Source organism: Macrobrachium nipponense, chromosome 43 (genome assembly GCF_015104395.2).
Source record: "Macrobrachium nipponense isolate FS-2020 chromosome 43, ASM1510439v2, whole genome shotgun sequence".
Classification (NCBI taxonomy): domain Eukaryota; kingdom Metazoa; phylum Arthropoda; class Malacostraca; order Decapoda; family Palaemonidae; genus Macrobrachium; species Macrobrachium nipponense.
This window is the reverse complement of record NC_061104.1, coordinates 5,889,092-5,906,907: the sequence shown is the minus strand read 5'-3', so window position 1 is coordinate 5,906,907 and position 17,816 is coordinate 5,889,092. Positions and strand designations below refer to the sequence as shown.

General features: G+C 36.5%; 1 protein-coding gene across 1 annotated transcript in view; it reads right to left on the bottom strand.

Annotated features, from left to right (window-relative positions):
* Positions 1-8,622: 8,622 nt before the first annotated feature.
* The window catches only part of LOC135214016 (PDZ domain-containing protein 8-like), a 74,322-nt gene continuing 65,128 nt past the window's right edge, over positions 8,623-17,816 (bottom strand). The window contains exons 16-18 of the mRNA XM_064248128.1: positions 15,956-16,144; positions 15,420-15,629; positions 8,623-15,171 (exon numbers count right to left, since the gene is read on the bottom strand). Of these exons, the coding sequence (XP_064104198.1) occupies positions 15,139-15,171; positions 15,420-15,629; positions 15,956-16,144 (432 nt within the window). The 3' untranslated portion in view covers positions 8,623-15,138. The remainder of the gene's footprint in view (positions 15,172-15,419; positions 15,630-15,955; positions 16,145-17,816) is intronic.

Here is a 17,816-nt window from a genome sequence, read left to right as displayed (position 1 = left end):
GACGACGACACCTTCCTCCTCTTCTTCGTCAGCTTCCTCAGGACAGACGTAAGATCTGCTATCCAGGGCGGAGCGGGGCTGCTGTAGCCGAAGCCACAGGGCCCGGACGCACCTGTACAGACAGACCAAAGTCTGGGGTAGTACCACCACGAACAGGGACGACGTCAGCAGGTATGGGCATCTCAGGAACAGCAGGCACAGCCAGCACAGCATCGGTAGGGACAGCCAGCGCAGCAACGGCAGGGACAGCCAGTGCAGCAACGGCAGGGACAGCCAGCGCAGCAACGGCAGGGACAGCCAGCGCAGCAACTGCATGGACAGTCAGCCCAGAATCGGCAGGTACGGCAGGCAGCACCGGAAACACAGGAAGTGGAGAGCAGCAGCCAAGCATCACCTCCTGTACCGGCGGCAGATCCAGGGGCGAGCTCTAGGGCAGCGGAAGTGTGGTCGCGGCAGCGCGGCAACCACGAGCGGCGGCGGCACGCCCTCTCGGTACGGCGAACGGCACTTCACAGCGGCTGTAGGCAAGACTGTTACCAGGTGAGGAGGGACGTCGTCACCTGGAGCGTGGTCACCACTCCATGGGTGACCGCAGTAGTAGGCCCAGACATAGAACCGCAGCCCCTGGACACTAGCACGCCCTGCAAATGGAAGGACGCCCATACCTCACCAAGGTCCACCCTCGTGGCAGTTAGCACCTGCGGAAATAAACAGTTAGTAGTGATTAGTGGGGGGGAAGTCCCCTCGCGCGGGGGGATGAGCCCCACACCGAACGAGTGGAAGACCCCGAATACAATTGTATATCGGGCACCCGAGCGTCCTCCCCCGCGCTCGACGGATCGGGCGAGGAGAAGAACCCAGATAACCTCCCCCCCCGAAGGGAAAGGGCCATCTGTGGGAGCTGAGCGGGGGGGGGGGGAGGGGGGGGGGGGATTCTCGTTCCCCACCCCCGCACAGCACCCATGTACCCAACAATAATAATAAGAGCCCGAGAGCAATCGTGCCCGAATGCAAGGGCATAAGGATCAATTCCCTGACTGAGCGGAACTTGAACCAAATAAATATTGATGCAATCAATACTAAAAGGAATAAAATGAAAAAGAATCTTGCTTACGATTCACTTCACAATGAATAGGGACTCGGATCGAGCGCATTTGCGCCCCTCGGTACCGAGCGAGGGTAAAAGGATCCATTCCCGATTATGAACGGAAACCTTGATCCATAATGAATTGATGCAATCAAAATATATATGAAAATGAAAAAAGGGAATACTGCGCTTGCGATTTCACTTCATACAAAATAAAAGGGGGAAGGATCCAATTTTCCCCGGGAAATAGCGGAAACATTGATCCAAGTAAATAATGCAATCTCAATAAAAATATGAAAATGAAAAAGAACTGCACTTGCGATTTCCACTTCATTCAAATAAAAAGGGGAAAGGATCAATTTCCGGGTAAGAGCGGAAACTGATCCAAAAATGAGTATTGCTACAATCAAAATAAAATATATGAAAACTGAAAAAGAATACTGTACTTGCGATTCCACTTCCATACAGAAGTGTTTTTGTGCGAGCGCATTCGCTCGGCAACGAGCATTCACAGGTCAAAAAAAATATAAATCCAAAAAGTGGGCACTTGCTTACGATTTTCATCTACACATTTTCAACCAAAATATAAGCTCCGGAGCGAGCGCTCTCCCGCCCTCGGCACCGAAGCATAACAAACAATACGAGGATCATTTCTGGGGAAAATGAATTCCCGCACTTACGCCCTTCAGTACCCGGCACTCGGGTAATCGGAGGGCGTGGGGAGAAACCAAGATCCTTTAATTCACAATTGAATTCAATGGAAATAAATATGAAATGATTGTACTTACAATTCAGTTTCACTAGATAAATAGAAAAAGAAAAACACAACCATGCGAAAGCAACGACGATTGAAGCGGGCAGAGAGCGATGATACAGTCTACACGCCAGCAGGCCGAAAGCAAAAGTGATTTGTTTACCTCCCAGTCGCGCGCGCGCGCCTGTCGGACAAAGCAGTTAACTACCGAACCCCTTGTTTGAAAGCTTACGACCTATCCAGCTGCCGCTAGTACCTTCCTATTGTAAAAGGGACCGAAGGTTTGTATGCCGTGTCGGAACAACTTTAATGTTTGCATGCTAAGAATGGCAAAATCATCGTTGCCCACATTAGTGGAGGCTTCACATACGCTGTTTCATTATTATAAACAGTTTTCATGAATTCTATTTGTCATAGTAATGCAATAATGATAAAATTGCTTTAATAATTATGTATATATACTCCCAATACATAGCCTAATTTCACCAATTTCAACGTTTTGTGTGTAGTCTTATACCGAATGGCAACAGAGAGAGAGAGAGACGAGAGAGAGAGAGAGAGAGACGAGGAGAGAGAGAGAGAGAGGAGAGAGAGAGAGAGATGAGAGAGAGAGAGGCAGAGAGAGAGAGAGAAGGAACGAAGGAAAGGGGTGGCGGTGGAGGGGGGGGGGGGGGGAGAGGGTAGGTGGAGCTTTATACGCGTGTTCGTATCCATTTCTGCATAATGGAGTTTTTGTCTCTTGGTACAAGGACAAGTGTCGTTATTTTTTACGATTAGTGATTCACGATACCTTATAAATTACGGCATCTGGGTATAATGCACTATACAAAATCTCGTTCTGATACGAGTGTTCGTTACAGAAATAGGTATTGCCCAAAAACGTTTTTGCACTGTCTCTGAAACCCATAGTAGGTATGCTGCTTAGTTGTCAATCAAGTTTTTTTGTAATCAAGTATTTTTTTTACAAAAAAGCTATTGAATAAATTTGTATTTTTCTCAATCAAAACATATGCCCCTCAATGCTAACTTTCCTCTTTTAACGACTTTCTGGTCATTGCAAATTCGGCCCCATAATTTCTTATGGTGCGAAAACAGAGGCGCAGGGACCGAACACGGATTGCGTCACACGTACGGCGATAATCCGGCAGTAAAACATCTTTCATATATCCAAAAAGTAAATAATGAAGATATATATGGCGGCATTACGATTATACCAATTACATGAAGAGCTGATAATCTGCATGAATAACTGGTAAACTGTTCTGCAAGAAAGTTGAGTAAAGCAATTATTTACAATAGGTACGAAAGTCAAGATGTCGTGACGTCATAATACAGGACTTAAAAGAACATTCTAATTCCAAAAAATAATTACTTAAATTTGAGTCAGAATCGAGTTACTTTTTCAATAACAAATATTTTCAAATTAATCATCATAAATATGTAAAATATTGATGTTTTACTATTTATTTAAAAAATTATCGAAGTGCACGCTTCGTCGTCGTCTTCTACAAAACAGTTGTTTACTCGGTGAGGAAAAGTTTTCCGTTTGTTGAGATAAAAGTGCCCCAGCGTCTGTGGGCACAAGTGGTGTGCGGATTTATCACAGGAAATGGTTAGTTTATTGACACAAGCGACTCCGTAAACATCAAGATGGCGTCAATCTTCTAAATACCTCGAGTTGTAAGTAAAAATGTTGAATGCGTTTTGGTGAGATTTGCACTACGTTTGAGACCGTTTTCAGTACCCTCTGTTTAAATCTTAAAATTTGGCCTTAATTTCTAACTTTGGAGAAAATACTTACTTCGAAAGGAGAGTAGAGGTCTTTAGCTCCGTTTCTCACCAACAACAAGTCGCGACTGATGCCCATCTCCGGTGTCAGGACGCGTTATAATGTACTTTTATTGGGATTGTCCACGCTGATCGTACATGGTCCACTCTGTACCCTACGGTTTTTTTACCCTAGTAGGCCTACCTCCTAGCTACAGCTCCCTCTCCCATGAACCCTGCATTCATCATCACTAAGAATTTTTCGTCCATTTTCTCAACCATTCTCTCTTCTGCTCCTTTCACCTCTTTCATTTCCACTTTTGCACTCCTTAACATTCCTCTCATTTCCTCTAACTCGCTCTTCAGCTCCTCACACTCTACCCTCAACCTCTCATTATCCACTTCCAATTGTCCTCTTACTTCCCTCTCCAACCTCAACTCCTCCTTCAGCCTCTCCACCTCAATCCTTCCATCCCAAACTTTCTCTCCACACTCACACTTTCCGCTTTACGTTACCTTTAACCTGCAGGACAATTGGTTCAATAAAATACCAAACACAAAACACAAACAGGTACTCAACCACCACTCACAGACACCGAAAATGCACCACAAACCTCTTTAACGTCACCACAACCAGAGAGACAAACGCACAATAACTTCACAACCCCAAAATCTATCAAATAACACCAAAACAACGAAACACCAAAGGATAACGGCTGCCAAAACCGACACTAACTTCACCACACGCCTCACTCCTTACGACTCTCGTAACAGACTTCCACTGACTCCCTTGGCTTGTGCCTACAGAGCGCCACAACAGACATGCTTCCGACCGCCATTTAACCACTCCCATTCATACTTTCCACCAATCTCTCTCTCTCTCTCTCTCTCTCTCTCTCTCACACACACAACCTTTGGAGATGTTGTCAAATATAAACTATCATTACTCCTCCATACTATTTCGCATATTAACGGTGTAATTCGCCTACAGTAAATTATTAAAACACTTTTCAGTTGCAAAGCAGTGGGGCTCAAATCTCATGCGACATGATTCTTTTTGTATCGTCCAGATTCTCAGACTCAACGTGACGTTGCCAAGTAGTGTTAAACTTTTTTTTTCTAATGTCATAGATGTCGACAAGTTTGCGAATTCACAGCTAGTCATATTTTCCTTATGGTTATATAAATATGATCCCTTTTATGCATTTATATGATTCGTAATCTGTGTGATTTGAACTGATTTTTTTTTACGTTGCTTAGTTCAAAGTGCGGTGTGATAAGGTTAGCGGTGCCATCAATGAAAGCGCACTTAACATGCTCCTCGGACTGGTCAACATAACTAGTACGTCTGCAGCATTATGACAGTAGACCTAATAAGCTCAACAATCATGACAAAATTTTCAAAGTAGGAATATGAATTACAACCAGTTTTCTTTGAATGTTGAAGTTTATGCTGTGTTTAAGCTGCCTGTATGTTGCAAAATGTTTCATAGGCCTAAAGAAATAATCTATGCCTTCTGAGATGTAATCTGTTACCAATGTTTTTATTTGCAAAGATTACCTGTTCTTTGAGGAATAAAAGATGCTGCGGATTTTGATTATATGGAGAAGATGGCTATTAATCGAAATATCATAAGTATTAACTATCAAAACGTATGGAACACTTGTTTTTCAAGTGGTTTAAAATATTATTTTCTTAAAATTCCTTCTGCTCGCTTTTGGTGTATAATTTATTCTTTTATAAGGTAACTTGAAGTGCAAGAATGTGTAGATAACCTCATTTGCTTTCTGGCCAGAAATTGTTAATAAAGAGATGCGACTGTTAAGTGTAAAGTAAAGAAATCTTACACCTAGGCCTAGGAACAATATCTTGGCTTTGACAAAATAATACTTGCATGTGTGAATATTTGCAAGTATGCCATCATTTTTGAAATATTTAAGAATTATAACAAATAATTATGTATGAAAATCATAATATTCTTCTAAAAAATATAAAGTAAATGTTTTCAAGATAATTTCATTGTCGCCAGTCAGTGTAGACCTACTTATGTTACACTGGGTGTTTGTTGTTGCGCCGACACTAATGATACGTCACACACGCTCCCTTCACACGCTGATATCGGTGGGCGCATTCTACTTTTGTATATAAATTTTTACATTTTTTTCAGCACTGAGGTGTAAAAGCAGTCAAATAAGACTAGTTAAAATTTTATGCTTGCTTTTGAAACATTGTTAATGCTATGACAATTTTTTTCGTTTATTTTATTTAACATTTGAACTGATGCTTGATGATAACTTCATTTTGGTCAGATGCTTCAGCGATGTGTGAACGAAAGTTTTGAAAATGTTTCGAAAGAGATTTTTCTGAAATTTGCTACACGTGACATTTTCTTACAGTTTTGAAATATATGACAGATTTCACTCTTATGTAGCATATTATGACCTTATTGTATTGAATAATCGCGTTTCCGCATTGAAATAATAAATAGATATAGAGCATGTTAGGTTGCCAGTTAGCGAATTTTGAACGAAATCCTATGGAAAAATGTCGCATGAGATTTGAGCATCACTGTACACCCAGATATCTTTTTATTTACCTAAAACTTAGACATAGCGTAACTATTTAAAGCCCGGGATGCAGTGTTACCATGCGCGACCACCACAGGCGGATGGACAGATGGAAAAAAACAGTATAGGTATGTGGGTTGAGGTAGCCTAAGTGTTTGTTCTCCTCATTGACTGCATGCCTACGAAAATTACGTCAAAATGAACGGTTTTAGTGGATTTCCATCAGAGATGTAGATCTACTCAACTAACCTCAAGCTTTAATTTGCGAAATATTTGTGAAAAATACTTGACATAAAAAAAATACCTGAAAATATTTGGTGCGTAATCATGGTATTCCAACTTATTAACGTTTGCCATTGTTTAGTTTACTCCCTAATCCTTCCGTGACGTTTGGTTTTGAAATATTTTTAATGATTTTATTTATACGATAAAAAATTTATAATAAAATATTTTAATATATATATATATATATATATATATATATATATATATATATATATACAAAAATATAAAATATAATCAAAATTATTCTTATTATGTTTTAAGACGATAAGAGATTAATTTGTCACTAGCGAAAATATTATCAATGAAAACAGTTCTATGTACTACACTAAAGCCTCCTAGAAAAGTATGCATAATAGCAGAGCGTTTACGTCCCTTGGTGACGTTTGGTTTGGTTATATTTATAATACATTTATTTATGAGAAATTTGATATTCATACAATGATATAAACACTATATTCAAAATTATTATGGTTATATTCTAAGACTGATATAAATAAAAATATTTCAACGTTATTGAAAATATCATCAATGACACAGACCGATAAGGTCTATTTTATGCCAATATACTTTACAAATATTTACACAAGTGCGTTAAAGATTATTTAATTACCGTGTATGTATATTACAAACACAATTACAAGACATTACCAAATATACAACCCTGGTAGTTGCAAAATATAGCAAACGGAGCGGCAAGCTGAAGGTAATTGGACATTTTATAGTTTATTTCAAAGGCAAATCCCATCTACTACTAGAAATACTCCTGACTTCGTTGGATATTCCCAATTATGCCAGGTTACTAAATTTAGTTCCAAGTTTCTACTGTTTGTTGTGCATCTGATATTTTTTAAATACCGAGTTATCTTTTCAGTTCTCGTTTGGCCAAAAGTCACAATTGCACTCTTCCCTTAAATTTCAGAATAATTGTTCATTTCTCTCACAGATTTCCAAAAGCTGATCATAAGAAGCACTTCCTGTGGTAAGAATGCTTAATTCTCAAGAGAGCGGGATTTTATAAATGACATAACTAGTATCATCACCAAGACATTTAGAATAACATTGATGTGTAATATGTTGTTGTCTGGGTGCGGTAGAAGTATACTAATGACAGTGAGTGGATATTAATGCGTATTCTAGCTGATTTGACTGCTAATGCAGGTGACAGGTAAGTGATGACATTATTGCTGCATAAAGAATTCTTAGGTAAATTTGAGAATGATGAGTCTGTTGGAAATGCCTTTGGAAAGAAGCTTGATTGTTGTATATAAAGAAGTTTTACTAAAGAATATTTACAAATGTACTTTGGGAAAAGCAAATGGAGTGAAAACCAGTTTGTAAGATTATTTGTTAGTACAGGATAGAGAGAAGAGTGTTCAAGGAACTACCTAATATCGAGGTGTGTATCTGATCACTGTTTGGTTGAAGCAAAATTATGATAGACACTCAGCTAGAGATGAAGGGGTTAAAATGTGGCTGTTACTGTAATTAAGGGGAACGAATACAAGTGAGAAGAGCAAATAAAGCAAAAGAGGATGAAAAATGACCTAGCATGAAAGACCCAGAGGTGGAAAAGAAATGAATAGAGTTTGTGTTATACAATGGGGGTCTTATAGATAGCAGGGCACAGATCAATCTCTTTGATGGTGAATCTTCATACACAGTGGAGAAGGCGAGATGTTGTGTTCCTGTCCGACTTTTGGGGGATTCTCACTTTCTTCTGAAACAGGATCTTTGTACTAGGAATATACAAAATGTGCAAGGATGAGAACTAGTATTTTCAACATGGCATGTCGGCTATCATAGCACATAATGCCATAGTGAGCAGTATTATATTGTACACAACACTTCATTTCTGATACAAAATTTCCTTTAAAAAACAATAATTTCTTCAGGGTCCTCAAAAGACGTACACTAGATTTTTGTCATGGAAGGAAAATAAAACAAGAAAAATTACCAGAACATCCTTGTTTAAAATTTATCATTTTGATTTATACAATTTACCTTATGATAACACTTTTAATTGACACAATCAAATCCTTTTAACCTGGAACACATCTTGTACATATGTATGGAATGTCATGGTACTGAAAATCTCTATATACTGTACTCATACTTTATGGTTATCACATTTGTGCTTTGTAGATCCTTCAGTAGGTCTCTATTTTTATTTTATCAGAGAGAGAGAGAGAGAGAGAGAGAGAGAGAGAGAGAGAGAGAGAGAGAGAGAGAGAGAGAGAGAGAGAGAGAGAGAGAGAGAAATGAGTCATCAGGTAAGACTTGAATTAGAAATGCTCAGATCTACAGTACTTCTCAAAAGTGTTCACATGATAAGTTCAGAATTTAGGTGGAGAAGAGTTTTAAATGTAGTGACCGACACGTACGTCTTAGGTAGAGCCTTCAAGTCGGGCGATCTCTCAAAATATTGAACACGTTTGGTCTTCTTTGCCAAGTGAGGCTTCTAACATAACTTCTTCGACAGCACATAACAATGGAATCCTAGAATATGGTAACATTTTTGCCCAGTTAATTTGTTATCTTTATTGAAAGGCAACAACAACACTAGGCAAGTGAGAGCAAATGGACATTTACTCCAAGAAATATACCAAGGCTGAGGCTACTTTAGCAATAGATATCAGTAAAGTCTTCTAATCTAAACTGGTTTTCTATTGGAGTTTGAAAACTACAAATTCCTCACTGAATTAGTCTAAAGACTCAAGATATTATTAAAATGCTTGTTTTTTTATGCATAATTCAACATCTAGTTTTGTGCTAGCAAAAGACTGATGGAATGACCTGAAATTCCTCGAAACATGTCTTAATATTTCAGATACTACCGTAGCCTTGCCTGTGTCTTCGTTCTTGGCATCACTACATTATAAGTATTGTATTATCAAGAATGACATGTAATGCTATTAACAGTTAGGAAAAAGGACACCTAATAACAATGGAGCTAAATGCTATACGTAATGCAAAAGTTTAAAAGGTGTAAATGTCTCAGTAATCACATCAGTGAACATACACAAGAACGAAGCAGCTCTTTTTCACAAGCAACTTGAGACTGACTTCCCATTTTAATTTACAAATTAATATGTAAGTACTGTTCATAATGTATCCACTTGTAACTGAAGGAAAAGATGCAGGCATCCTCTACAAAATGATACATAAATGAACCTATGGTTAAAGTAACTACACCTTTACGAGCCTTTTATAAAGATATGTAGGTTGCAATGCAGTCAGCACACTAGAAATAACCATATACGCTCATGCAATCGTATCTCCCAGATACAGCACACAACTGACTAAATTTTTTCCAACTCACTAGCAGTTCAACTACAATGTCTAATCCTATGACATTCTTCAGTATTCTATGAATAAAAAGTACTAGTGCCAACATTTGCTAGTAACCAAAACTTTAATAAAATCTTTGCAGAAACCATATGGTACTGTAATGTTAAAACATGCAGAAATATTTCACTCAAGGTGAGCGTTTAAGAAAACATGTTACTGGTACATACATGTAACTCCAAATAACATGTTACATCTCTACTTTATGTTATTTTTATTTGTGTAACTTTGCAAAGACGTCATTCTTTCAATTTATTACTGTGATGCTACGTTATGCAAAGTCTAATTTTAAATTAGTTTCACCTGACCATGAAATATACCTGATAATGTTATTTTAGTTATTACTAGGCTTTTTTTTAAGTCTATTTGAAAGCAGTCATATATAGTAGTATGCAATAGAAAAAATAAAAAGTAGTATACCTACATTGAAAAATGAATAATGTAAATTTCTAAAATAAAGAAACATGATGCTGAGGAAGACACCAACTAAAAAAAAATCAGGTTCAATCAATAATTTAAAATATCAGCGACTTAGGGTCGTCCACTAAACTTGATAAACTGTCGTTGTCACAAACTAAGAGATGTTAGGAACATCAAGAAATTCTGTGATCTTCACAAAACCTCATGTCCAGTTGAAATGTTAATTCCAATTAAGATGTCAATTGCAAAGTTCCAGGTTCTTGATAGTGTGACCTTGTTCTTATTCTTAAAAATTTATAAAAAAGACGGTTATAGCTTATGCACAGCCGAAACATCCTACATTGTAACACTTACCACCACTTTTTTTTTTAAGAAGAAACCGTTTTTCTTCAGCACCCTTAAACTCTAGTCCATTTCTATGAATATAAAATGTTTACATTTTCACCTTTCAGTCCAATACAAAATGCAATTACAGACGACCGGCCAAAGAAACTAAATTTATACTGCCTTTTGAACACAAGTGACAGCATTACAGTACTTTGTCAGATCATTCTGGGGCTATATAAAGCTCTTAAAAATCAATGTAACTACTATCAGTAGATTTCAGATTATATTGGAGAACTGTCTCTTTTAAAGCACACAAGAATGAGTGCATTTATTTTTTCAAGTACAGGTACATACTGTATTTGATGGACTGTAAAAATATTAAACCTAATTAATGAATAAACATTGCTCAACAGGTAAAATACTTGAGGAAATGAGAGTTAAAACTAATGTACTAGGTATTTCCATCAAATTGCACAAACCACAGCGACCATAATTAGTACTGTATGTGTACTATGAATTGCAGGAAAAAACAATAAAACTGCATGAAGCTAACTAGAGAACAAAGTTGATGTACACATTGCCATTCCACTCAAGTTTTGAGATAAAATTTTCAAAACAATTAAGTCTTTTTTTTATATAAAAAGTGAACTGGGCTTCTTGGTTAAAATGATTTTTTAAGATGACATCAACTTGTGATCCGCTGTGCCGAGCCTCTTCAATAGTTATCCAAGAAAATGAAAGAGTGGACTTTGTTGAAAAAGACACCCAATACCTGTGACCATCTGTATTTGAAACCCAAATTATCATCAGAATATGACTACACTCTAAAGATGCTAAACGAAATGTTCAAAATATGGAACTTTTTCCAGAGTTACAGAAAACTGACAAAGTAGACGGTTTTCAGTGTTCAGAGGTGAAACCAGAGTTGCCATACTATTTAGCTAATCTCCAAACAATCAGACCCAAAAGACCACCTACCATCGTTCCTGTCTAGAAGCTCTCTCTTAGAAATTTTCAAATTAGGAAAAAGCAAAGACAAATGTCTTCAACTGGAGGGTGAGCAGAGGTATAAATGCAATAAACAGCTTCTAAGGGAACTGCATAAGAAAACAGTAATGATGAAAGCCTTCAAGAAAGCAATATTCCAAGTAACAGCAGGAGTTAAAAAATAATAAAAAACAATACATACTCTCCAGTGACTCAAGATGGGGTAATCAAATAGATTTCGATCCAGCGATTTGAGACAGCTTCTATCTGTAAATGTCAAAGATGCTGTCTACATCAACATTGGTTTCTTCAAGTCTGGACGGGACTGAAATTACTTATAAAAAGATACGGAATAAAATGCAAAGCATTGTCAATCTTAGGACTTTTTTCTGCAGTAAATATTTAGCTCTGGCAAATATGACTTGGCTTCTTAAATTCTGAAACTGGAAAGAGGAGGTAGTACAGAGTTGATTTATTTGGGGATAAAAACAGCACGAAGAGATATCTTATTCTGTAGTATTTTTTGCTGGTCTTAGAGCTCAGGAAAGTTACACAAACTAACTATTCATATCTACTTTTAATAGGTGAAAGAGATAATTAAAATGTAAATATCATCGGTAAGTGTCATGACCCAAGCTCTAGGGATTAAAAAATAAAATCCTGAATATCTAAATCATCTAATGCTTCTTGTGTTAAGTAACAGTTAATTACAGAAATTATATACAGTATAGAAAGTGCCAGGGGAACTTGAGTTTTCTCATTATTGCACTGAAATTCCAGTAGAATTTTAAATTTCTACCCTTCATCATATTCCTGTGTAAGAAAGATATTTAACAACTATATATTATAGTGACTTTTACCTCGATACATCTCTGCTTCTCTTTGGTGACTAGCAAAATCCATAAAATTTTCCACTTGATCCACATCAAGGATCTTAACTTGGGAAAGAAGTGAATAAGTTCCTTCATAAACAAACATAAACAGCAGACTGCAAATAACAACAAAGCAAAGCTGACTACATTAATCTGCTTTTACAGTCTCAACAAAATAAACTAAACACCAGGCAAACACCTATGGTATGTCCATGTTGTCCTTAAAATAAAAATGCTATAAAAATAAAAAAAAGTACATAAAAATTGTGCAGCAGACTTTAGAAGTGATTGCTTCTAAATGCTTGCAGGAATCCTTGTATAACATGATATACTCTGTATGTCACATTAGCTGATATTATTCCTTAAAATCACTAAAATGCCTTTAAAAGGAGCACTGCTGCATCAGTTCTGAAATACAGTACCTATTACTTAGCATAAAAACAACTACATATGGTAGGTTATATCTAGAAGTACTATATTATAAATTCAGCATTAGTGTTTGCTGATTTACATGAACATAAAATAAGAAACCTATTTACAAGAATCATCATTTTGGAGGTACATACTACTTAACAAATACTATTGACAGCATGACTTCCTTTCAATGAGTATTAGAGTGAATTACTCTCCAGCTTCTGCAAAAAGAAAATGCATTATAATAGTGCCAACTCCAACAGGTTTCCTCTCTTGAACAGTCAAATATTTCAATTTTTAGATAAAAATTACATACTAAAAGAAATGTAACATAGTAGGCACTACATTTTCTTATTGAGAACTTAAAAATACAGTAATATTAGTTAAATGAGGACGGGAATTACATAAGCACCTGTCCTTTGAGTAATGACAAGAAATTTTAAGACTTACCATTTCGCAGTATACAAAACATAGTTTTACATAAACCCGCCCTCAAACTGAAAATTTTGGGAATACTGAAAGAAACAAACGATGCTATCAGTAATTACGACCATTCACTGCTAGCTCTCTCTCTTTGGTCTCACAGGTAGTCTAGAAGGAAAAGTTTTTGTAGAACAAGGTTGAGCCTTTATACTAAGAATAGATGAAAAAAAATCAAAGAGGACAAGATCTGTGGGTCTTTCATCACCAAATGGGGATCTCTCATACCCCAAAGGTGTAAAGTCTCTCTGGTAACTGAGTAATTGAGGTCATACTTTTCATTCTTAAGTTCCAGCCTGTCTATCTCTCTGATGTATAAATATATGATAAAATCAGTAAGAAGTGAACAAAGTGAAAATGTTCTTGAAAAAATCCTGACAGGAAGTATGAAGGCAAACTGTCTTTTACCTGTCTAACCTGAAAGATGACTGCTGGCAAGTAGCTGACACCACTTGTTGGCAATGAAAATTCTATGCAATCATTCCAAATCTTTCATTTTCTAGGCTGAGTTTATATAAAACAAGTTTGCACCTGAGTATGTAAACATCTGAATGTACTGTATCATCTTATCAAGTTCCACTGAAGCTCCATTGTGATTTTACACCTGCTTCTTAATGTCTGAACCTGATAAAGAATTTGGAATGTAAGGTTTAGCAGTGAAGCAAGTGGCAGTACAGGTTGGCAGCACATGCAACACAGACTTGTTAAGTACACACTATTCAGAAGTTTAAAATGCTAAGATTTATAGATTAACTTAAACTATGTGGTAACTATAAAGCTCATTGTAATACCTTTTGCCACATGCTACAGTTGCCAAATTCCCAATTTTTAGTCTTCTAATGGTTCTTACACTATCAACTGCTGGTCTTTCATAAAATCAGAATGATGGCTTGGCTTGAACTGCAATCAGTCAAGATCCTTAAGCAACTACTTTCTTATTAATTCTGGTACTGCACTACACTTCATAATCGTGTCCCTGTACAGTAATGCACTGTGCAGGTCAAGAAGCATGAAGAGGATAAAAGTATTAGTGCATTCAGAATGATATCATTCAATAAAAGGTAACAAATATCTACTCCTGAGTTCAAAACAGGAGGTAGTGGTAAAAGCAGCGCCCTTTATTTCCACACCAGGAAATTCAGATTTTTGCAGTTAATCTTTCTTCTGATAACAGATCTTTAACCTTTGAAATGTTCATGTTGTTAAGTACACTAATACTGCAAAGAAATATCTTGTCTTATAAACATACAAACAAATCACTTGGACTGAAAACCAGCTATCAAACAAAGTGAAGTATTTATAAAAGCATATTCAACCATCATCAAAAAAGAATGGTCCATTAACTAAGAGGCACCATATTTTTTTCACAGCTGTACTGTTGATAGCGGCCTAGTAAATAAGCTAATCATTGCCTGCCATAGCACTGGCTGAGATATTTCCTACACTAAGCAACAATCAGCTGCCCATTTTATCCAATGTTTACCTTACCAAACTTTATGATGACAACAGAATATGCCCCACATACCGTAAGTACGTACTGTATTGAGCAACTTTACAATGTACTGGTAACAACTGACATTAAGCTGTGAAGATATACATAAACCACTGATATAAATCTGCAAAATCTAATGAAGGTAAATCATCCCTATAACATGCACTCACATTATTGAAATAATATTCTAAAAAAAAAAAAAATCTTTCCATGAAACTTGAGAGTGAATAAAAAGTATAATTCTTGTCTCAAGATGACACATCTCACTTAAACACTTTCATACCTATCACATCTCACAGCTGAAGATTTCTTTGGTTAGAACAGGCAGGTTCTTCACCATTTATTGGCTCACTTCCTGATTGGCATCAGTAACCTGTTGAAGAATAAAAAAAAAAGAAACATTGGCATGAACCAATCAGTCTCTTCTGGAGAAACATTCATATCTAACTAGTTTCTTTTTAAGTCAAATATCCCAAAAACTGTACCTTAAAACCAATGGTTACTGTTCATTTGTATTTGCTTCTTTAAACTAAGTTCATCATGCTATGTCCCTCAGATTTACATTGTTTGGAATCCTATTAACTTGCAACAGTGTCAAATGTTCAATTGATGTAATCATACCTCTACGTCTTCAGAGCAGTACTGAAGTGCAGTACAGTAATGCAAAGTGAGCAGCGCAAGAGCTTGTGTACGAGCATCGCACTGAGATATCTGAAGTGCTACACTTGCACGGGTTAAAGCATCACCAGCCTCACTAGCATCGCGTTCCTGACGTGCTAAATCTACCCTCACTTCTCCTTCTCTGTCCACAGATTCTTGAAGCAACATCAGCTGTAAACAAAATATGTGAAAGATTTTTTCATTAGTTACAATAGACGATAGACTAAAACCTAATTATTTGCTGTCCAAGTAAATTAAAATACTTTAAAGCCCTGCACAAATTTGCAATTTGTATACTGCACCATTTTTAAAACTCAGCTACCATTTTGCAGTTTTAAATACTGGACATTCCTAAAGCACAATTTCATTTTGGTAATCTTTGGATTAGTGGTTTTTGTGACACTGGTGTTACCACTAGTATGCAGTATCTATCAATCACCTTCCAGCCAAAATCAATTAGGAGTTTTTAAATGTAAATTTGGATGTATACAACTTACCGTTGAATTTATTTTTTCTCTCCTCTCTTCCACTGGTAACGCTGAGTAAAGGTCTTTTGCAGATTCCCGAGCTAAAGTGACAAGGTTCTCGTCGTGAGGGTAAAGGAGAAGACGATCTAATACTGATTCAATGCTGTCACCCTCGTTGAAATCGACAACAAATGGGTTGATGCCCTCACTTATGGAGGCCTGGAAGTTAAGAGATATGAATTCAGTAAAAATAAAGCTAACTTTATCAAGCTCTCTCACAATCAGTCACCAGTGAAGTTGTATCATATACAGCAAGTTTTGGAAAATGCCAATGATTTGTTCACAATCTATTGCTAACTCTACTTTTAATTGCCTTAATTAGCATATACTTCAAGCTTCTAATTTTTGTTAAACAAAATTCAGAACAAGGTCTGACAAAAATATTTCCCGGCAACAAAGTGATAACTACTGAACCCTTTCAGATTTCAGCCACTCCTAATTCTGCATGTGCTGTGTAGGTCTTCTATTAAGACTTGCTTAGAAATATATGTCTTTGATAAGTTTTTTTCAAATGATTTCCTATACAGCATAAAGAGGATGGTAAACATAAAATATTCTAAGAATGACATAACTTTACGTACATCAGAATCTCAGTTGGTTGAGAACTATAGACAACATAATTTTACAACATAGGAATCTGAAAAGGTTTAAAATAAAATGTATATAATCATTCTGGCAATGGAATACAAATTTTTTGAAATAGGAAACTGATAAGGCTTACAATGAAGTCATACAAAGATAGAAAATTAGAGTCCCTATTGTTTGTTCAACATAGAAGAGTAAACCTTGTTATGTACAGGTTGCAAAGATCAGGAAAGTGGAAAAGTGGAAAAAGACATATATACGTACTGCAAGAGATTCCTAATTTTTTTTTCAAGTGAAATTTTTAAATATCTACTCTTGAAAACTTTAGCTTTGGCACATTTCAAACTTTTGTGAATCTAAATACAGGACAGTAAGTGATACTTAATTTATCCATAGCTTTATAGACATCACTCTAAACTTTGGTTGAGATATCTAGCCTTAAAATTACATACATCTACACCTATAAAATTCAAATCCAAAAACTGACATTGTTGGAAGAAAATGAACCTTAGTATTATTCTCAAACAGCAAATTTTTGGTTACAAGACCAACAAGCATATGGAAAAGGTGGATTTATCTTCAGTCATTTACTTTACCTCAAATGAATTCCTGGTATTTATGCAGCACCATAACTCTGAAACTACTTTTAGGTATAATCACATGGCCAACCAGAGGCTGGACCAGTTTGTAGTTCATTAAGAAGATTGGGACTCCATGCATTCTAAACATTTATTCAAACAATTTTCTTAGCCACATTATAATTAATGAGGTAATATAAAAAATGGTACGATATATTTTTAGACCGATTCTTCAAAGTACAAGTACAGTACCAGTACAAGTACAGTACCAGCCTTGGGTTCAGTTGGTTACCATATGGCCACAATTTCAAGAAAATATTCCCCATTCAGACAATACTGTATTCAATTACTGGACATAGAGATGAAAAATTAGATGGGTATACATGGAGACCCTATTTTCATTTTCACAGTCACTGAGAGCCAGCTTCTGCTCTGAGATATGCATACCTTAACCTACCCTTGATCCTGCTTACCCATGCTTAAATGTAAACATTGATAAATTCAATAATGCTGTAGAAGGTAAATAACTGAGGGTGCAAGATATGGTTCTTGGGAGAATCTTTTGCCATGTTCATGAAATTCACAACATACAAAACTTGAGAGAGAAAAATAACCTATGTTCTTTGGGAACCTGGTTGTTATTTGAACTTCGGAACCATTTTAAGAAA